This window comes from Lontra canadensis, unplaced genomic scaffold, assembly GCF_010015895.1.
Source record: "Lontra canadensis isolate GAN:19392208 unplaced genomic scaffold, GSC_riverotter_1.0 scaffold22, whole genome shotgun sequence".
Taxonomy (NCBI): domain Eukaryota; kingdom Metazoa; phylum Chordata; class Mammalia; order Carnivora; family Mustelidae; genus Lontra; species Lontra canadensis.
In genome coordinates this window covers 5,764,665-5,787,007 of record NW_022631016.1, presented here as the reverse complement: position 1 = coordinate 5,787,007, position 22,343 = coordinate 5,764,665, and the positions used below count along the sequence as shown (strand labels likewise).

The following is a 22,343-nucleotide window of genomic DNA, read 5'->3' as shown; positions in this document are numbered from 1 at the left end:
GGAGCTACCTCAGACATCCAGTGTGACAGAGTCGATTTTCATTCTGGTGTTTTCCGTCGGCCTCCATGACAGCTCCACCATCGGCTGGGCAGCTCCTGGGTTTTCCCTGAGCCACCAGCTGGGCCCTCTGGCCCTGGACCAGCAGCCCCACTGTGAAAGTCCCCTTGGTGGCCAGGCGCTCCCCCTGCACCACTCCCCGAAGCCCCTAAGGTCCCTCTTCCCTGTGGTCTGGCTTGTCCCAGATCCCAAGGACGCACGACCAGATGCCATCTGGCTTCCTTCCCTGAGCCCAAGGCAGCCAAGGTGTGTGCGTAGCATCGAGCGCGTCCGTGGCGCGGGCCTGGCATGGGACACTGGTGCCTCGCGCTGTCCCCACCACGGGATGCGTGCCCAGCCCCGTGCGCGCAACCTCTCTGCTCAAGTGTCTGCTCAGAGCTTGTGTCCCATGTGCGTGGCGTCAGGCGCTCGGTCCCTGAGGCGTGTGTCCTCCGTCTGCCTTTGGTGCACGAACGGAAATATGTCCCCCCACCGCCCCACGAGTTTCTAACTGAAATAAATTTCAGTTTATCCAGGAGTCCTCTCTTGCCTGTCTTCCCTCTGCCAACCAGCCTCTTCCTCCAAGACTGTGGCCTGACCCTCCTGGGCGCGCTGGTTTGCTGATGCCCACAATGCGCTCCTGCCCCCGGTAAGGTGGGTAAGGGCTGCACACGGAGTCCCTCCTGGGGATGCAGCTGGGCCCGAGTCCACGGAGAGGATAGGCTGCTTTCGAGGATGGCAGCAGATCGACCCAGAAGCCGCAATATTCGCCATGAGGGCCTAGAGAAAGCTCCTGATCCTGTGTGCGGGGGAGCCCCGGGCTGGGCCTGCCTCTCACATCGGGGCCTTCTCTGCGAGGTGCGTGGTGCAGCGGTCATGGGGTGATGGATGTGGCGGGGGGTGCCCGGGCCACAGGGCTGCTGGAGGCTGGCTCACCCTGGACCAGCCATCACAGGTCAGCCGTGACCCGGCCACAGTCTGAGGGCCAAGGCCGTCATAACGGCCCCTAGGTTTGGAGGTACTAGGCGTCCCCCTGGGTGGAGGAACATCAGTGTCTCTTCCCGAGTCAGGTCTGGGACAGCCCCGTGGGGAGGCCCAGTCCACGGCTGTCTGGCGGCTCCTCCCGGTGAGCCTCCCCGGGCCCCGGGCTCTGAAGCGCACAGCCAGCCGCCCAGCTCTCACACACCGAGCTGCCTCTCCTGCAGCGATCGGCCTGCACCCGCCCTGCCTGGGCGCCCACTGCATTCCCGTCCCTCCTGCTAGCACCCTGTGTCGTCAGGGGCCCCACCCGCCCCAGGGGAATCAACACCAAACCTGGGCTTCTGATGAGAAAAGGCCGTCCAGAGAGCCCTAAGGAGGCGGGGAGGCCGGAACACGGCTGCACACCAAGAGCCGCACTGAATCCTTGCAGGCTGCAGCTGGTGTGGGGGGCACGCGCCCACCGGGGGTCCCCGTTTTCTAAGATGCGTGCGGAGATTTCGACAGATGAAATAGACCCGAGGTCTGGGGTTTGCGACACACTTGCTGCTGGGGATGCGTGTGGTGAGCACAGGCCCCGGGGCCGGACGGGACCAGCATTAGGGAGTTCCCTCATCTATTTATCTGTACAAACAGAGGAAACGGTCTAAAACGCAGCAACACTCAGAACTATAGGAAAACACCAAGAATGCTGTCCCTGTGAGCCGTGCAGCCCTCATTCGGTCCGCGTGTCGCAGACCTGGGGGTGCTGGGAGGGGGCACCTGGGTGGTCCTGAGCGTGTTTACCGCGCAGCTGGATGCGGTTTGCTGCCATCATCCCCGCACCCCCACCCCCCACACCCCCAAAACCTTCTTACAGGTGAATTTTCCCTGTGAGGGACAGTTTCCCTGGGGCGGCACCCGGGAAGTCAGACTGCCCGGCATGTGAGGACCACGGGGTGCCCCTTATGCCTGTGGGCGCTCGCGCACGTGTGCGGTAGAGCACGTGAACCATGTGAACCGTACGGGTTTGTCTTTCTGGGTCTGACTGATTTCACGTCGCGCAATATCCTCGAGGCCCAGGCACGTCGCTGCAAACAGCAGGATTTCACTCATGCTCGTGGCTGAGGAATATTCCAGGGTGTGTCCACACCTCGTCCTATCTGTTCCTCCATCGCCAGACACGAGGTCGTTCCCCTGTGGAGTGAGCGTGGAAGAAGGACGTCTTTTCAAATTTATCTTTTCGCTTTTCTCAGATAAACTCCCCAAAGCACAGTTGCTGATTGACATGGTAATTCTGTTTGGTGGGGGTTTTGTTGTTGTTGTTGTTCTAATTTTTAATTTTTCAAGGAACCTCCCCGCTGTTCTCCACAGGGGCTGCACCAACTTTCATTCCCAAAAACTGTGCCCCAGGGATCCTTTTTCTCCACATCCTTGCCCACACTTGGTATTTCTCATCTTATGCCAGCCCTTCTGACGGGGATGAGGCGGTAACTCCCCGTGGCTTAGATCTGTGTTCCCCGACATCGGTGACGTTGAACATCTTTTCATGTACCTGTTGGCCATCTGTAGGGCTTGTTGCGAGAAAGTCTGTTGGGACCTTCTGCCTATTTTTAATGTTTTTATTTTTGCTATTGTGTTACATGAGTTCTATATGTTTATGAATATTAACCTTATCACGTGAGTGATTTGCAAATATTTGTTCCCATTCAGTAGGTTTCCTTTTCATTTGGTTGATGGCATCAGTGGCTGAGCAGACACTCTCTCATTTGGGGTAGTCACACTAGTTTAGTTTTGCTTCTGTTGCCTTTGCTTCTGGTGTCAAATGCAGTCAAGCTCAGGCCCCAGGCTGGAACTCAGTCCTGCAGGACAGGCCCTGGTGCAGGGGGAGGTGAGGAGCCTTGGTCTAACCATCCGGAGTCCCCTCCCCACCCAGGGCTGCAGAGCGCCGTCTCTGACGCAGACAGCACGGGCACATGGGGCACATGGGCCCCGTCCCGGCTTCAGAGGCAGGAGTCAGAAGGAGGTTTCTCCAAGACACACTCATGTGGCAGCTAACGGCACTTCCTGCTTAGAAGGGCAGTTGGTGGCAGTTAGGATTCCGTTTCCGGTTGCTGGCTCCACCTCCCCCGTTCTGCCCACAGGCAATGACTGGGCAGACCCCGCTCTTCTCCAGGGACATCAAGCAGATCAGTATGCACTGGAACCAGAACTTCTCAACCACATCGTGCTCTGGGATTGCTACGGCGTCAGGTGAGGCCGCTGGGCAAGCAGGGCGCTGGGGTCCAAGGGCGACATTCTGGGGACCTCCCTGGGCTTCTAGGTGGGGAACGTGGGGTCTCTGAGGAGAGGAGGGGATGTCAGCAGCAAACAAAATACTGCCACATGGTAGAAGTGCTGTGGACGACCCAGGTGCCCCCTCCCCGCACCCTGAGGGTCTGAGTCGAGAGCCTCCTGGGGTCCCTATGTGAGCTGAACTCCAAAAAGTGTCATGGACTGGTACATGAAGAGCAGGGGACAGAGGGTGGGGCTGTGGTTCGGGGACACTAAGGGGAGCTGGGGACCAGACAGCACAGACTCGGCTGGACAAGGACACATATGGACCAAATGAGGGTTGCATGGGTCAAAGGGACAGCCCCTCTTGGTGTTTTTCTATAGTTCTGAATGTTGTTGCATTTTATTTTAGACAATTTCCTCTGTTTGTAAAGATAAATACTATGACGAACCCCCAAGTGCAGTCAGCCAGGTGTAGCCCTGGGTCCTGTGCTCACCACACGCGTCCCCAGCAGCAAGTGTGTCCAAGCAAACCCCAGACCTCGGGTCTATTTTATCTGTTGAAATCTCCGCACGCATCTTAGAAAACGGGGACCCCTGGTGGCGCGTGCCCCCCACACCAGCTGCAGCCTGCAAGGATTCAGTGCGGCTCTTGGTGTGCGGCCGTGTTCCGGCCTCCCCGGCCTCCTTAGGGTTCTCTGGACAGTCTGTCCTTACCGGAATCCCGGGTTTGGTGTTGATTCTCCTGGTGTGAGTGAAGACCCAGATGATATGGGGACTAGCGAGAGGGATGGGAATGCGGGGTGAGCCCAGACAGGGTACGTGCAGGTGAATGGGGGCGGGAGGCAGAGCTGTGTCTGTGTGGAGAGCGGAGAGCCCTGTAGCTGACCAGGCGCTTTCAAACCTGGGACCGGGATGGGGGCTGACCTGGAGGGCCACCGAAGTAATCACGGAGGAGCCACTGGGCGTCCGTGGACTGGGTCTTTCCAGGGACAGCCAGAGACCTGTCTCATGAGGGGGGTGCCTTGTACCTACAAAACTGGATGGCCCCTGTGACATTCTTGGTCCTAAAAGTGAGACCAGGTCACAGCAGACCTGTGATGCCTGGTCCAGGAACTGTAAATCAGTGTAATGTTTTTTACACATGAGGGCCATGAACGCCTCCAGGAAATCCTTGAGTCCTGAACAGAAAACTTATTCCCCTTTCTGGTCTTCTTCCCAAGAGGGTGGGGAAAGGGCTCGCTCCAGTCTGGGTACCTGGTGGCCATTGTGAGTGGCTAACCCTAAGTTAGTTACTTCCAAAGGCACAGACAACAGGAGTCACAGCTCTTTCTCAGAAATGTGTCTCTCTGGGCCTCCCGAGGGCTTGGAGTAGAATCCCAAGCACAGGTTGCATTCTGTATCTCAAAACGAGGAAGGCGGTCCCATCTCCTGAGATGGTGAACAGACGCTCAAGCCAACGCCCCACTGAGAACCAGAGCGAGCCCTGGGTGAAGGTAAAATACACACACCTGTTAGACCGCTACCGAGACGGGGAGGAACCTCGAGGGGAAGGCCCAGAAGGCTCAGTCCGGGAGACGGGCCTGCTGATTCTGAGGACAACAACTTCTCCAGCATCCCAGTGATGTGAGACAAGAATGGACTTCAGGATCTATGCGGAGGAAGGTGGGCGCTGGAGGTGTGGGGGAGATGCCCTGAGCATCCAGCTCATCCGGACCAACTCTGTGGACGAGTGTGACCCCGCCATGGAGGGGAGTGGTGCTGCTGCCCCTGCCCTTGTCTTCTCTGTGCTCTGTAGGAGGCTGTCGCCTCCTTGTGGGACCTGGGGATGGAGCAGGAGAGGTACACGGGAGGGGCACTTCTCCCCATACTAGGAGAGGAGGGTGGGAGTGGGGTCCTGAAGTCCTGTCCTCCGGCAGGACTCCTATCAGAAGCAAGTGGTTTTGGATGGTGAGACGAGCCTGCTGGACATTCTGGACGCGTGGGCCAGGAGGGGTACAGCCCCACGGGAGACCAGTACATGCACACTGGAGAAGACCTCCTGTGTGTGTTTACCATCAACAACACCAAGTCCTTCAAGGATATCCATTACAGCTGAGCTGCTGGCTGGCCCTTGGAGGGTCTCCCTGTCCCTGTTTCTCCTCATGTTTTTCTGTCAAGGTCCTGGATACACCTGTGCCTGCAGCATGACAACCAGTTCCCACCTTCTTCCTTGCAGGGAGCAGATGGGATTGCAGGGAGTGAAGGATTCCAGGGAAGGCTCTGGCTCCAGCTCCAGGACTCTCTGGGACACCCTGGGACCCCTGGGACCCAGCAGTCCCTAGTGCTGTAAGTGTCCCTGGATGGCAGGGCCAAAAGAGGGAGGCTGGGTCCAGGGTCTGGGCTGACACAGCTCCAGGGAGAGTCAGAAGCCCCTGCTGCCAGGGTGGTCCTTGTTGGCTCTGTCCCCTTCACGCGTTGCTGGGGACAAGGTTGGTAGGTCAGATAGGACTGGGACAGGGGATGTTCAAGCTGGGAGCCAGACCAAGGACCAGCCCCGTGGGGGAGGTCCCGAGGAGCAAGTTGCCTGACAGGGATAGCGGTGGGGCTGGGGATGAGCCGAACCCATTCCCTGTGTGTGGGCGTCGGGGTAGAGAGAAGGTGGGGAAGGGCTGGGTCCCTCAGTCCCCATTCCCCCTGCTAGGCCACTAGGCCAATTCCCACTCTGAGGAGGCCCCTTCTTCCTAGGGCATGAGGACGCCTTCTAGATGCTGGTGCGAGAGAGCCAGGAGCACAAGGTGGGAAAGCAGAGCTCACCCAAGGACGGTGGCCCAGGCTGCATGAGCTGCAAGTCCTCACCCTCCTGACGTCCCTTTCAGGCCACCCTGGCGTCCCCGCAGGCCCTCTTATGCCTCAGGAGCACAGGCAGGGGCAGGGAGGTGCTGGATGCCAGAAGCAGGTGGAGACAGAGGAAGGAACAGGGGAAGGAAGAAGGAAGCGCCGCTGGACCCCGGCCATCCCAGACTCCCTGGACAGAGTGACAGTAGACCTCCCGGGATGCTTTGCACCGACCTGAGGCCCCAGCACCCCGGCTGTCACTCTCCTCCCAGCCCTGTCCTGGCCCTTTGGCCACGGGCTGAGTCCCAGTCAGTTATTGGATGGTCTTGACCTTGGCATCTGGCCGAGACGGGAAGGCACCTGGGACCCTCAGCTCTGTGTCTATCTGCCTGGAAGCCCCTCTCGGGGATGCCTGCAGGGGCTGGTGAGGCGGCCTGGGCAGAGCCACCCTCTTCTCTCTGGGTGTCTGTCTGGTGCTTCTGGCGCAGAGCTATGGCGCTGCGGGAACAGGCCGGCTTCGCATTCTCACACGACAACACTTTATCTAACTCTCACCAGTCAGCGGGGTCTCAGAACCAAGGATGGGAGCCTTCCCCTGGGGATGGAGACCCGCCTCTCCTTCAGGAGAGTGCTGAAACCCCAAGGGGGCACGGGAGCTAGTGTGCCCCGCCTTGGAGGTGTGCTGACTCCATGCGGTGTCCCTGAGAGGCAGGTGCTGAGGACGGCGGATCCGAGTTGGAGGGAAATGTTGGGGTTCCGGGGCAGGGTCCCGGCATGTCTGCATGAACTCGGCCTCTGCCCCATGGCTGCCATGAGACTGCTGGCGACCCGGCCTCTGGTGGTACCAGTCTCCCACTGTGGGGGTCAGTGGGCGGGGCCCACCTGCCTGCCCCTGCTCTGCCCTAGCCGGGGTGAGATGTGGTCCCCAGTGCTGCCCTAGGTCTGAGATGTGGATCCATGGGGCGTGCCCAGGTCCCAGCTGGCCACATAGAGCTCTGAAAAACTTAAACAGATTTGGGACAGACCCTAAGACTGACCAGGGCCATGGGGCCTATGTCCAATCAGTCTTCCTTCTGGTCTAGGGGGAACTCGTGTCGTCTCTGACCACCCCCCAGGACCTGGGACCACTCAGTAGAGGTCATTCTGGGTTAGGAACTTGTGCCTCCTAAGGTGGGTGCTATCCTCTAAGAAGGCCAGTGTGACAAGGCAGGGCATGGTGTTGGCTGCCCAGAGCCTCAGAGCCCCTATGCTCGGCATCGTGCTCTACTCCAGAGGCCAGAAAGCATCTAGTTTCCCTGTATAGGTGGAATCCAAGGGTCCTGGGCAGGTGTGGGGCCTTGGGGTTGGTGGCTCAGTGCTGGCCCAGATGTGTCTCAGCTGTGCCAGTCACTCCCCAGAGAGGGTCATGAGCTGCAGAGGCCACAGGGCAGGAAGAGTGTCCTGGGCCCTACAGCTTCATCTGTAGTGGGCTGGGGAGACCCTGTCCCAGGATTCCCAGGGGCATTCTGGGGCCTGGTCTGTGGTGTGACCACTGGGGTGGCCCAGGCAGGGCCTGAAGGGAAAAGGACCCAGTGTCTCGGCTTCAAGCCCATGTCCGGGAGTCCCCTTCCTGCATTCTCCTAGTGCGCTGGGAGGTTGGGGAGGGAATTCCATCACTGTGGGAGCAGGTGGGCCAGTGAGGAGTCCTGGGCTGAGGGCAGCTGGGCCAGAACCTGACGCCTGGGGCTCCTGGCCACAGGTAGGCAGCCTCGGACTCCGTGGACTTTCCCACCTGCAGTGGCTCCTTGGCCTTGAGCGTGCCTGGCTGGGGATGGGGGGCTCCTGGCTGCTCAGGGTGTGTGCTGGGCCTGGGGGTGCCACCCCTGCACTCTGGGGACCATCTCAACGCCACGAGAAGCGAAAAGAGGCCTGGGCATTGGGGACATTGCTCTAGGCCCAGGGGCATTGGGAACTCTTCAGGGCCCACTGCAAAGAGGCAGGCTGGGTTAGCATCTCCAGCAGGCTGTTTGTCCCCAGCGGGCTGGGCCTCCAGGGTGTACTCATGGCTCCCTGCGCGTCCACCCTGGCCTGCCCCGACAACCACCCTCCAGGCTGCTGATGCCCAACCCCTGCAGGGAGCTGGCAGATGTCCCGCCCTGGCCTGGGGTCCCCGAGGTTGGAGCCAGGAGTACAGCGGGACAGAGACGAGGAGGAAGGCTCTGGGGCTTTGTCCACTGTGTGCTGCCCAGGAGGGTGAATCTGGAGGTGTGGGGGCCCTGAGCCTACCTGGGGGTGGGGGCAGGTCACACTTCATCCTTCAGAGCTAAGCCATGGAGGCCTGACGGTGTCCTGGCCCTTCATCCTCCAGGGCCGGGGCTGGGCGAGCGTGTCCTGCAGGAAGTCCCGAAGACCTTTCAGAGGCAGCTTCAAGAGGGGTTCTGGGCAATGTGTGCGAGTCCAAGCCAGCGGGGCCCCACCCTGCCACCCCAGGGTGCCTCCCAGGGGCAGCTGCTGAGGTCCAGCTGTGCCCAGGATCGCGGCAGGCAGAGCCGGGGCAGGGGGGAGGCCTCATGCCCGCTGCTCCTCTGCAGGGAGTCCTGCCCAAGCCACCTGCCTGGCCTCCGTCCCTCCACCAAGGCCTGAAAGGTCCTCAGCACAATGGCCCAATGCCCCTGACCCCACCCTCACGCACGCCTGGGCTCCCGAGGGCTCACTTATTGCGCTGCACCTTGAGGATGGTGTGTGCCATGGTTGTGAGCTTGCACTCCCCGTCTAGCATATGGACATCCCAGAGCTTCAGGGTGAGAGAGAAGGAGGTCTGGGACAGCGGGACCCATGGGGAGCCCCTGCCACCCCTGCCTCCATTGGATAAGGCCCCGCAACCCCTCCTGTGGGTGCCCTCCTCCCAGGGAAGATGGGGCTCTGGACGACTCCAGGTGGTAAGGGCCTGGCCAGCAGGACCTGCAAACCTGGGAGGCCAGACTCTGCCCCACCCTCGGTGGCCACACACCCCGAGAGGCTCCAGGCTGTCCGCTCCGCAGGCTGACCTGGCCTTCCCTGGGGAGCTAAAAAGGACACAGCTGGTCCCCCAGCACCTCCTCAGGGGGCTTCTTGGGTTCTCCAGGGTTGTTCTGGGTCATGAACCTCGGCCTTAAGGCTGCTGGTTCGGGCCCGGCTGGTCTGGGGGGTGAGGCTGAGCTCAGGCCTCCCTGGGGGCCAGGGCCAGGGAGCAGGTAGGGACTGGGTCTGCCTGGGGGCCTTGCCCGGCTGATGAAGCACTGCAGAAACCATCTGGGGGTGTAAAGCCCCATCTCTTCCTCATCCTGGTGGAAGGACAGAAGGTGCTCGGGACTCACCCAGCGGCCGCAAACTCCCTGGGCCCGGGCCCTAGAGTTAGGTGGACATACTCCCCTGGGCCCAGCAGGAGAGGGAACAGGACACCAGGCTCTGGGCAGCATGCACAGGGTTCTGTGGGCCCCCCACGCCTGCCCCAGGCCGTGGGGATAGAGCCTCTGGGGAGCTTCTACTCGTGAGGTGTTTCTTGAGGTGTTCTAGTTCTTTTGCCATGATGAATTCATGATGGGCCTGGAATCGTGCCAGTTTTGGAAACCCTGGAATGAAGAAGCCTGAGAAGGTCTCAGGCGCCAACCCCACCCCCCGCCAATCAGGGCCTTGTTCCCCCCCAGGTGGGGAGCGAGTCTTGGCAATGCCTCCTCTTCCATGCCCTGACTCCAGAGTGTGCCCACAGAACCTCCCAAACCCCGGTTGGTCCCTCTCTTCCCAGACAGCAGGACTGCTCTCCAGGCCTGGATGGGGCTGGGGGTGGGGGGCAGCCGCTGGGGCAGAGGACCCTCCTCCTCACAGAGACCCAGCTGGGTGGGTGAGGACCAGGCCTGTCTCACCCAACAACTCTTTACTGCAGTGGTTGCCGCAGGGGCAAGGGAGTCCCCAGCACCCGGGGTCAGGGCATGTGGCCCACAGGGAGGGTGATGGGGGTGTGTAGGGCCAACTCCTGGCCTTGGGATTCAGCCTGGGGACCCATGGGAGTGGGAGATGATGCTACCTGGCTTGGCCGGCCGTGGGCTGGCGGGCGGGTCTGGGGGGCAAGCCGGCAGCCAGATAGGAGGCTGAAGGACCCGTGGGAATCTGAGAATGGTCTGCCAATGGTGGGGCCAGTGACTGTGGCTACAGAGCCCCGAAAGCTCCCTGGGGAGGCAATGTCCTTTGCTGGTGGGGAGGCGGCCTGGTGGAGTTTCTGGCCTGCCCCGCTGCTGGAGTCACCCTGCAGGGAGGGTGTCCTGAGCTCCCAGTCCCGTCCAGGCGCCCTGCTGAGCCCCTATCCTGCACGGCTTGTCTCTCCAGTGACACCCGCTGAGTTAGCTCCCAGAAAGCATCTTCCTCGGACAGGAACATGAGCAGGACCCCCAGTATCTGACTCCTGTCCTTTCAGTCGCCCACCTCCTGCAAGAGGTAGAACGTTCCCATGGAATGAGACCACCTCAACGTGGTGGAGGTCAGGGTCATGGGAACCGCCCTGCCCGCCCAGGTTCTGATTCCTAGTTTGCTCTCTTTAGGACCCAGACCTGAGTTTTAGGGCAACAGTGATCCCCACTAGAGCACCAGGTAGCTCCAGAGCTCAGGGACAGGGGGCACTGAGGTCTTCACCCCATCCTGGCCTCAGTCCTACAGTCCAGAACCCCGTCCTTGCATCTCTGGGACAATGGGAGATGGAGTCCCGGCTCTGCATTCTGGCCCCACCGTGAACGTCCCCTTGGTGGCCAGGCACTCCCCCCCCCCCCCCCGCCCCGCACCGCTCCCCGCAGCCCCCGAGGTCCCTCTTCCCTGTTGTCTGGCTTGTCCCAGATCCCGCGGAAGACACGACCAGACGCCATCTGGCTTCCTTCCCTGAGCCGAAGGCAGCCAAGGTATGTGCGCAGTGTCGAGCATGTCCGTGGCGCGGTCCTGGCATGGGGTGCTGGTGCCTCGCGCTGTCCCCCCACACGGGATGCCTGCCCAGCCCTGTGCGTGCATCTTCTTTGCTCAAGTGTCTGCTCAGAGCTTGTGTCTGCTGTGCGTGGCGCAGGGCGCTTGGTCCCTGAGCCGCGTGTCCTCCATCTGCAAGGGCCCTGTCTTTGGTGCAAGAACAGAAATATGTCGTCCCCCCTCCCCCTGCCCCGCAGCTCTCCTCCGTGCTCTCTGAATGGTGTCCTCTGCAGAGTGCGAGTTTCTGACTGAAATAAACTCCAGTTTACCCATGAGTCCTCTCTTGCCTGTCTTCCCTCCGCCGACCAGCCTCTTCCTCCAAGCCTGCGGCCTGACCCTCCTGGGCGCGCTGGTTTTCTGATGCCCGCAATGCGCTCCCACCCCCCGTGAGGCAGATAAGGGCTGCACACGGGAGTCCCTCCTGGGGATGCAGCTGGGCCCGAGTCCACGGAGAGAACAGGCTGCTTTCGAGGATGGCAGCAGATTGACCCAGAAGTTGCAATATTCGCCATGAGGCCTAGAGAAAGCTCCTGATCCTGTGTTCAGGTGAGCCCTGGGCCGGGCCTGCCTCTCACATTGGGGCCTTCTCTGCGAGGTGCGTGGTGCAGCGGTCATGGGGTGATGGATTTGGGCGGGGTGCCCGGGGGCCGCAGGGCTGCTGGTGGCTGGCTCACCCTGGACCAGCCATCAAGGTCAGCTGTGACCTGGCCGCACTCTGTGAACAAGGCTGACACAGAGGGCACCCCCGTTCTGTGGTACAAGGTAGCTGTCCTCGGTGGAGAAACATCGACATCTTGTCGTGAGACCTCTTGTCCGGGCCTGTCTAGTTGGTCTTCATTGCCCTTGAGGTCAGCGTCTCGGGGAACCAGGGCTTTGACACACACTGCTGGCTGCTGGGCTCTCTACACAGCATGCCGGCTCCCATCCCTAGTCACCGGGCGCCCCAGTGGGTCTGGGCTCACACTGTGTCTCCCGCTAGGCTCCGCATCAGCAGGGTCTCCACCCGCAGAGGGGAGCTCAACCTTCGGAAGCTGTGTCGGTCCTGGCCTGGGGGTGTCATGAGGAGCAGCCCTTGCCCCTCGCCCCGGACCGGACCGCCGTGCAATAGCAAGGACACCACCGTCCTAGAGCCTTCACCCTCTGGAGCCCCTGCTGAATGGAGGACTCAGTCTGAATGCAGGGGAGGCAGACAAAGGACCCTCCTTGAAGCAGGCATGGAGCCCCCAACCCCCCACCACCTCGGAGTGGCCAGGGGCCTGGCCCAAGGCCCAGCTCCATTCCTGCCTGCTTCCCGGGTTTGCCTCCTGGATGTCTCTCTCAGCTCCAACCCAGCCCAGACTCTGCACCTCAGAGGCTCTGGGGGTCGAGACCCTGAACTGGGTAGAAGAGTCCTGTCCCGAGGGAGGCGTTCCCGTAAATGCAGTCCATCCCCGGGATGGATGAAGGACGGCCCAGAGGACTCAGTGCAGAAAGCCATGGTGGTCCATGAGCCTGCACAGTGAGAGATCAGCATCTTCCCGGCCGTCCCGTGGAGACTCTGCTGCGCGTGCCTGAAACAGAGGGGGTCCGTGGTGCGGGTCTTGTCGGAGCCAGGGGTATGGGGGAAAGGAGGGAGCAGAATGGCTCCTCTCTGCCCTGCATCCTCAGGGATCCCAGGACCCTCGGAAAAGGGCCCAGCATGAGAGGCAGGCCCTGTTGGCTCCATGGGAGCAGCTGACAGCCTCGCTGGTGTCTACCGGCCATGATCCCCGCCTGGCTTCCCCCGCCCCTACTGCCACCAATACCCACTGGGTCTCGTCTGCTGGACTCCAGCTCTGATCCCCGCCTGGGACATATGTGCTCTTGCTGCCGAAGATTCCCTTTGGGCCAGACCTGCTCCTACACAGCCATGATCTCCACCTGGGCCTCCCCTGCTCCTGCTGCCTATGATCCCTGCCTGGGCCTCATTGGCTGTTGACTGTGATCCCGATGGCCTCTCACAGGCTACTCATGCCTAACACCCTCCCCTGGTTCTCATTTGTTCCCAATGACTCTGGTCCTTGTCTGGGCTGAACGGGCCCATCCTTGGCTCTGGTGCCCCCCGAGCTTCCCCTCTGCCTGCAGGCTCTAGTCCCCACCCTGCAGGGGGTGCTCCTAGTGTGGATGGTCCCTCTCTGGGCCTCAGCTGAGTGTAACTGGCTATGATGTTGGCCCGATCCAAGGCCAGAAGGTTCTCCAGGTCCTCTTTCTTGGTGCTGTAACCAGAAACCTCCAAATAGGACCCTGCGTGAAAATCTTCAGAGAACAAAGGGGTCTGCTCCCTGTAGGCAAATCCCCAGTCCGTCTGAGCCGAGAGTGGAGAAAACCATCTAGTTCCGGGGGGCAGGAAGGGGGCTGCTGGGCTGGCAGATCCCACGTGAGCATTTCCACTCTATCGCACTGCCATCCCTCAGGCTCCTCTTCCAGCCACTGTCCCAGGACACACTGTCACACTTAAATGACAGAGTCTCTTCACCCCAGTGCCAGGAGGCTCTGGGGAATGCTGACCTGATGCTTGATGCAGAGGCCTTCTGCCTGGGACCAGCAGCACGAGGCTGGGTAGAACGGTGGGCCAGCCAGTGTTCCTGAGGCTTAGGGGAAATCAAAGGTGTCTCTGAGATCCCACAAGCACAGGCGACAAAGGGAAAATGCAATGAACTGGACTTCATCAACAGGAAAATCTTAGGCCAGCGAGAGTATGAACCAAGTCCCCACTCTGGATGCAAGGATTTGGGAATTGCAAGAGGACAGGTGAAGGGGAGACCAGGAGGGGCTTCATGTTCCCCTTTCGGGAGGAGCGTGCTGGACCCTGGCCCAGGAGGCTGTGACCCGGGCAGCAGGGGACGGGCCTCACCCCATGGAGCTGTGGAAGGGCTGCCCGCGCCGGCTCATGGTCAGTGCTCAGGGGTCAGGGTGTTCTTGGCTACAGCCCGGGAGGCCAGCACCATCCAGCCGGAGCCCACAGGCCCCACAGCAGCCTGAAGGGAGCAGGGAGCAGCTCCCACTCACCTGCGACCCATTGCTGTGTGAGCTGCACCTCCTGTCTACACGGGGGTCCTGGGGCAAGTGGGGCAGGGAGTGTGCCTGAGCCAGGGACAGAGAGTGCGAGCACGTCCAACAGCCTGTGGACACAGAGCAGAGTGCCCACTAGGCAGCAGTGGGACGCCAGGGCGCCACCGTTCCGTCCACAATGGGTCCCGTGTCATCAGCACAGGTCAGCGGCTTCCCATCAGCACTGAGCCCTTCACCCTGAAGGTCACACTCTCCAGAAAGGGTCCCGGCACCACACACGGTGGGAAGGGGAGGCTTGGCGCCCTCCCACCATCCTTAGCTCCCACGCTCGGGCCCTCCAGGCACCCTGCCCTTCTAGGTTGACAGGGTGACAAACGTCCTGCCACCCGCAAGGGTTCACAGCATGCGTTTTGCACTTAAGAACACTTGCAGGCCTCCTGGGTAGCTCAGTCGGTTGAGGATCTGACTTGATTTTGGCTCCGGTCATGATCTCAGGTGGACAGAACGACCCCGTGTTGGGCCCTGGGCTCAGCTTGAGATTCTCTCTCCCTTCACCTCCTCTCTGCTTGAGCTCTTTGTCTCTCAAATAACTAAAGAAATTAAAAAATATTAACACTGAAGAACGTCTGAGAAACCATCATCTCTGCAGAGCCGCCTTCGTATTTGGAATGGTTGTACGATCGCCTTAATAGGCCCACTGAGATTTCTGCTAGCAGCCCCTATTCTTTAATATTTACTGAAAGATACTAAACACAGGATGTTACGTTAGTTTTAGGAGTACAATTTAGTGATTCGACAATTCTGTGCATTACTCCACTGTCTCCGGAAGTGTACTCCCCGTCTGTCCCCGTACAAAACTGTTACAATATTTTTACGTGTATTCCCTGTGCTTACTTTTTAACTCTGTGACTTACATGTTTTAGAACTGGAAGTTTAGAGCTCTTAAAACGCTTCATTTCCATGGCCCATCCCCTACCACTTCCCCTCTATCAAATCAACCAAGGAGATAGTTCATATTAAAAAGAGAAAGGACAGGGCACCTCGGTGGCTCAGATGGTTAAGTGTCAGCTTTCGGCTCAGGTCATGATCTCCAGGTCCTGGGATCCAGCCCCATGTCGGCTCCCAGCTCAGTGGGAAGTCTGCTTCTCCCTGTCCCTCTGCCTCTCCCTCTGCTTGTGTTCTCTCTGTTTCTGTCTCCATATCTCTCTCAAATGAATACATTAGAAAAAAAACTTAAAGTACAAAAACTGTATTATTTCAATAGATACACAAAAAGCATTTGACAAACTACAGCATCCTTTCTTGATGAGTAGTCTTAGGGAGAGAGGGTACGTACCTTAATATCATCAAAGCCATCTACAAAAAGTCCACAGCACTATCATTCTCAATGGGGAAAAACTGAGAGGTTTTCCCCTGAGGTCAGAACACAGCAGGGCTGTCCACTCTCACCACTGGCGTTCAACATAGTACTAGAAGTCCTAGTGTCAGCAAGCAGACAACAAAAAAAATAAAAGGCATCCAAATCAGCAAAATCAAACTTTCACTTTCGACAAATGGTATCCTATTTTATGTGGAAACCCAAAAGACCACCCCCAAATTGCTAGAACTCATACAAGAATTCAGCAAAGTGGCAGGATATGAAATCAATGCACAGAAGTCAGTTGCATTTCTATACCCTAATAATAAGATAGAAGAAAGAGAAATTAAGGAATTGGTTTCATTTACAATTGCACCAACATCCATAAGACACCTAGGAATAAATGTAACGAAAGAGGTAAAGGACCTGCACTCTGAAAACTAGAGAACACTCATGAAAGAAATTGAGGAAGATACAGAGAAATGGAAAAACATTCCATGCTCATGGAGTGGAAGAAAAAATACTGTTAAAATGTCTATGCTGCCCAGAGCAACCTACATATTCAATGCAATCCTTATCAAAAAATCATCAACATTTTCCACAGAATTGGAACAAACAATCCTAAAGTTTGTACAGAACCAGAAAAACCCCCAAATACCTAAAGGAATGTTTAAAAAGAAAACCACTGTGGCATCACAATGCTTGACTTTAAGCTCTGTTATGAAGGTGTAACCATCAAGACAGTAAGGTACTGGCACAAAAACAGACACACAGATCAATGGAACAGAAGAGAGAACCTGGAAATGGAGCCTCAACTCTATGGTCAACTCATCTTCAACAAAGCAGGAAAGAATGTCCAATGGAAAAAAGACAGCCTCTTCAACAAATGGTGCTGGGAAAATTGGATAGCCACATGCAGAAGAATGAAACTGGACCATTTCTTTATACCACACACAAAAATAGACTCCAAATGGCTGAAAGACCTCAAAGTGAGACAGGAATCCATCCAAGTCCTAGAGCAGAACACAGGCAGCCACTCTGTGACATTGGCAGCAGCAACTTCTTGCCAGACACGTCTTCAAAGGGAAAACTATTGGGACTCCATCAAGATAAAAAGCTTCTGGGCAGCAAAGGAAACAGTAGACAAAGCCAAAGACAACCTCCTGAATGGGAGAAGATATTTACAAATGTCTTATCAGATAAAGGGCTAGTATCCAAATTCTATAAAGAACTTTCCAAACTCAACACTCAAAACAAAAAAATATAGTCAAGAAATAGGCAGAAGACATGAACAGACATTTCTCCAAAGAAGACATACAAATAACTAATAGATATATGAAAGAAATACTCAATATCACTCATCATCAGGGAAATACAAATCAAATCCAGATGAAACAGCCCCTCAAAGTGGTCAGAACAGCCAAAATGAACACCACAAGAAATAACAGGTGCTGGGGAGGACATGGAGAAAGGGGAAGTCTCTGGCACTGTTTGTGGGAATGAAAACTGAAGCAGCCAATCCGGAAAACAGTAAGGAGGTTCCTTTAAAAAGTTAAAAATAGAGCTCCCCTATGACCCAGCAATCGCACTACTGGGTATTTACCCAAAGGATACAAAAATACTCATTCAAAGGGATACAGGCACCCCACTGTTTATAGCAACATTGTCTATAATAGTCAAATTATTAAAAAAGTCCAAATGTCTATGGACTGATGAATGGATAAAGAATATAGATATATATACAAATGTATGTATACACACACACACACACACACACACACACACACACAGGAATATTACTCAGCCATCAAAAATGAAATCTTTTCATTTGCAATGACGTGGATGGAGCTGGAGTTTTTTCTACTAAGTGAAATACATCAGAGAGAGACAAATACCATATGATTTCACTCACACATAGAATTAAAAATAAAACCTAAACCAGTGAACATGGGACGGGGGAGAGAGAGAGGCAAACTATAAGTCAGACTTGTAACTATAGAGAACACACAGAGTGTTGATGGAGGGAGGTGGTCAGGGATAGACTAGATGGGGGATGAGTATTAAGGAGGGCATTGTTGTGATAAGCACTGGGTGTCATGTGTAAGTGGCAGATCGTTAAATTCTACTCTGGAAACCATTATTACACGGTATGTTAACTAACTGGGATTTAAATAAAAGCTTAAAACAAAAAGACACAAGGTGAACAAATGAAAATTAAATTTACATTTATATGTTGATTTGTAAGTCTGATGTTTAAAGGAACTAACCACAGGGAACTCCATCAATTTAATGAGCCAGGCTACAGGAAAACCCCGATGACAGCAATCTCCCTAAATCCACTGGCAGTGATACTGGCATTTCCCCAGGGAAGAGGTACCCAGGAAGGTACGGTCTTGTCCAGTCCCACCGCAGACCCCTGGCATGCCCACGATCTGGTTACGATGGTTGGGAGGACAGCAGTGACGGCCCCGTCCCACGCCCAGAGTCATACTGCTGCTGTCACCCTCAGAGAGCGCTGGCGGGGGCTTGGAAACCAGCGCAGGCAGGATACCGGGGCTTGAAGGAAAATCCTTTCATACCCCTGTGTTCAGAATGTCATTTTTAAAGTCTCCAGAGGCACAGCCATTCTCCTATCTGGTTACAAGCTTGGATGTTTTTACATCCATCCCTTTTACTCTCAGCCTTCATCAGGCCCAACAAATGTGGAGAAACACTCAATCCACGTCGTTTTTCAGATGTTTTAAAGCCTACGAATTAAAGCCCAATTAATGTTGAACCACTTAAGTGAGTTTACGCTGACACTTAAAAACAAAATAATTATAAAAGCTTTTAAATGTGAAATGGAGGTATTAAGCTTGTTATATTTTATTTATAATTATTATTATTTTTAAACCTTGTTTTTGAAAACCTCTGCACACAGCATGAAGCTTCGTGCTTAGATAGGGCCTGGCTGCGACTGGGAATGGTTTGGAAGCCCCACGAAGTAAACCTTTCCGTCAGACAGATCCCTTCATTCCCAGGTGTTTCCTAGGTCTTCCTGCTGGACCACCCACAGGCCGTGTCACCTGCACGGTACTGAACCCCGCCAGGTCTCAGCTCTCTCATCGGCACAAGGAACGAGAGGCCCCTTTCTGGCCTGCAACACGGGCGGGTTTAGGAGAGCTTCTGCTAAGCATCCCCTGCCCCGTGAGCCAGCTCTGCGTATCTCGGGACACGCCAAGGCAACACGACGGCTTCTTCGTGGCTTTCTCCTTCCCTGCCTGGCATTGACAAAGTTCTTCCCACGGGGCCTCCCCGGGCTCACATCTGCACAGATGTCAGGAGAAACGGCCAAGGCTTCCAGCTGCAGTTCGGACTCAGGACCTCCCACACTCCTGAGAACAGCCCGCGAGTATTTGCCCCAGTTCCCTGCGGGCTGTGCAAGAAGCAGAGCGCCTGGTGGGGAAGCGGCGCAGGCTGAGAAGACAGGCACGAGGGTGCTCGCCGCCAGCCTGAGCCAGAGCAGGGTGACGGGATCCACCCAAAGTCAGCAGCGATCCCCTGATGCTGCGGTGGTACCAGGAGGAGGAAAATGGCGCAAGGCGGAGGTGGTCGCGCGCAGCGCGGACCCGAGCCCATCCCCGGCGCAGTTACCCAGCAGTGGGCGTGCTTGCCCGATTCATTCCTTCCTAGAGAGTAACTGTTCATTCTTGTCCCTTTCCCTTCTGGACAGAACCTTGCAAGGACAAGTTACAGACATGAGGGACACACATTAGATTCTTTGATGTTGGATTCCACTCATGCCGGAAATCCAAAATAGGATCATATAGGAAAAAGGTTTTTAAAAGGAACTAAGACCTCTAGATCATGGAAACTGGCAAAGTCTGTCTTACCAAGTCCTTCCTCCTGCCTTTAGGTCACTGTGCGGCGGCCTTCCTCAGGGCTACCACTCACCTCCTGAAACAGCGTCATACCTCAGCAGATGCCCCATGCCTTCTGCTGTGAACCCCAGGGCTCCTCTGACTCCAAGATGCCTGCAGGGAGGCTGCGCAGAACCAGGCCGGGGTCACACACAGTCAGGAGTCAAAGATCCAAGGGCAAGCCTCAAACCAAGAGGACCACAGACAAGGGATAAAAGGTGCCTCCAGGCCCATCTGGCAGAAAATTCCGAGAGCTCGTTCCATGTTGCTCAGGAAGTTCTGAGGCAGTGCTCCGGCTGCTGTCTGCTGTGACCTTGATAATTCCTCCTTACACTGACTTTCCCGCTCCTCTCACTCATCTGGTCCTTCATTCACGCACCGTGGGATTATTTCCCAAACAAGGCAAGAGTCAAACCCTTGTCCTAATTGTACCTTTAGAGGGAACCAAGTTATGGCAATTGTATCCCATTATTTAGTCACCAAATACTTGTTGAGGACCTACTGTGTGTCAACTATTTGTTGAGACCTACCCGTGCCATCAAAGAGTAAAAAGGTGTGTCGCCTCGCCCTCCAGAGCTCTAAGTCTAGTGGGTAATTAAATGTCACCTGCTGAAACAAGATTCACATCCCTAGACTGTGGAAAAGGATTTTATGATCAAATTATTTCAGTGTCAGTTTTAGCTGCCTTCTCAAGCTAATTGGTGTCACCTACTTCTTCCATTTTCCGCATGATGATACAGGATTACCTGTGCAAGGTTTGCAAAGTCTCTGTTACATCTTTAAAAGAGGTTGGAGAGGCTAGGAAAGGTAATAGAGTATAAGAACTTTTCCTTTTCTCTTTGCTGGTGTTTTTATGAGGACTTCTCCCCATGGGGGGAAGGATGAGGGACACTTTCCTTCACTTCACACAAAGGAGAGGTGGTGGTGTTCTGGCTCCAAGCTCTGAGGACAGAACCACCTCTCATGAGACATTCCCTTGAGCTTGAGGACAATGTAGACTGGTGTCTGACCCTTGTCTGACTCATGCCCAACTCATCTGTCCTGCCAGTGGAGCAAAGAGATGGGAATTAGGGCAAAAAAAGGCACACAGGGTTCTCAGACCTCATGGGGGCCCATGAGACAGAGTGGTGGCTCAAAGTCCTGCCCCGAGGACCTCCAGGGGACACCCGGAAACCTCAGCATAGAGGTGCCACCTTGTCCCTTGGACTGAGAGGTCTGTAGCCCCCCGGCCTGCGTCAAGGAATTACAGACAGAGACTCCTAGTAAGAGGGGATGATGAGAAGGTAGAAGGCTGTCCAAAGACCTTCAGTCTGGTCCCCGCCTACCTGTGCACCTTGCCCGCCTCCCAGTCCCCTCCTCCTCCTCATGAAGCTCCACCCCCCTCTTTTCTTTGCTGCCCTTGGAACACAACCAGACCCGTCTGCCTCTGGGGCCCCGCAGGCGCTTTTCCCTCCCCTTGGAAGGGACTTTCTGGCAGCCTGCGGCAAGCTGGGCTCTGCTTCATCATTACAGTCTGCGGCACTATGACCTCCTCACAGAGGCTGGCTTCTGCCAAGCACCCTGATTAAAGTTCTTCCCCAGTCTTGGTCATCTTGTCCCCCCTCCCCCCACTTTTATGAATCCGGAGCTTCTGCTCCGTGAACTTTCAGCCAAGGGAACAGGCCTAGGGAGCCAGCATTCGGATCTAGAGACCTATAAGCACGTTGGCAGAGGGGCGCTAAGGCCCCATTCCTGGAGTTGCACACCTCCCCTGGCCATACCATAACTACCAGCCGCAGGCCGACACGCTGCCCTGGAAACGTGGCTTAGTAACATGTTAAAATGATCATGTTTGGGACAAACTGAGTAAAATAAATATAGCGTTACAACGAATTTCACCTTTTTGCCTTTTCGGCGTGGTTACCCGAAAGTTTCAAGTTATGTGCGTGGCCCCATCGCGTTCTGTGGGGCGGCGCCACTCTAGACCCTCTTTAGGCTGTTTCCCTCCCACCGGCGGACTGGAAGCCCCGCGGGCGCACCTGCGGCGCTGGTCAAGGATGCGCCTCCCAGGCGGGCGCGGGTCGGGGCGCGGTCGGGACCTGCCCCGCGAGAGGGTGGTCTGGCGTGAACGAGCCGACGCGGCGTGGAGGGGGGTCAGCAGGTTGGGAGGCGCTGATCCGGGGGCTCCACCAGCCGGAGTCGACGCAGCCGCCTCTGCAGCTGGGGCTCGAGGACGCACCCCCGAGGGGACACCGGAGAGTGCGCGAAGTGCGGGGCGGAGGGAGGAGGCCGGGGGCGGGGGGGAGGGAAGGAGAAGAGAAGGAGGGGCCACCCGGCCCCGCCCCACTCCCGGCCCCGCCCCGCCCCTCCGCGGGGCCCATCCCGACCCGCGCGGCCTCGGTTTCCAGGCGACGCCGAACGCTGGCGCCCGGCTGCCTGCAGCGGGCGGGATGGGCCCGACCTCGGCGGGCGCGGGGCCGCTGGACCGGGGTGGCGTGGAGGACGACGAAGAGGAGATCACCGCCGCCACGCTGCGGGGCAAGCCCCGGCTGCCGCCCCTCTCGGCGCTGTCCGCCTTCAGCTACGTCCCCCCGCGGCGCCTGGACCCCAAGGAGCACAGCTACTTCTACCGCCAGAGCCGGGTGAGCCGCACGGGGCAGGGGCTGCGCGGCGGGCGCGGCGGGGCGGGCGGGAGGGGCAGCCGAGCCGGGCGGAGGCTGGGGGACCGCGGGATAGGGGCGGGGCTTCACCGCCAGGGAGGGGGCCGGGGCCTCGGGAAGGAAGAGCGCAGGGAGGCTGGAGGAGCGGAGGAATAGGGGCGGTGCCTCGCAGCCAGGGTGGGCGGGGCGGAGAGGTAGGAGGGCTCTGCAGAGCGGGGGAGGGGTCTGGAGGAGAGGAGGGATGGGGGCGGGGCGGAGGGGTAGGAGGGCTCTGCAGAGCGGGGGAGGGGCCTGGAGGAGAGGAGGGATGGGGGCGGGGCGGAGGGGTAGGAGGGGACTGCAGAGCGGGGGAGGGGCCTGGAGGAGAGGAGG

The 22,343-nt window shown here is 57.3% G+C and overlaps 1 protein-coding gene across 1 annotated transcript in view; it reads left to right on the top strand.

The window, feature by feature from the left end:
* The first annotated feature begins 21,679 nt into the window (after nt 1-21,679).
* Nucleotides 21,680-22,343, top strand: part of CUNH5orf49 (chromosome unknown C5orf49 homolog) — a 14,761-nt gene continuing 14,097 nt past the window's right edge. The window contains exon 1 of the mRNA XM_032861857.1: nt 21,680-21,953. Coding sequence (XP_032717748.1) covers nt 21,762-21,953 — 192 coding nt within the window. The 5' untranslated portion in view covers nt 21,680-21,761. The remainder of the gene's footprint in view (nt 21,954-22,343) is intronic.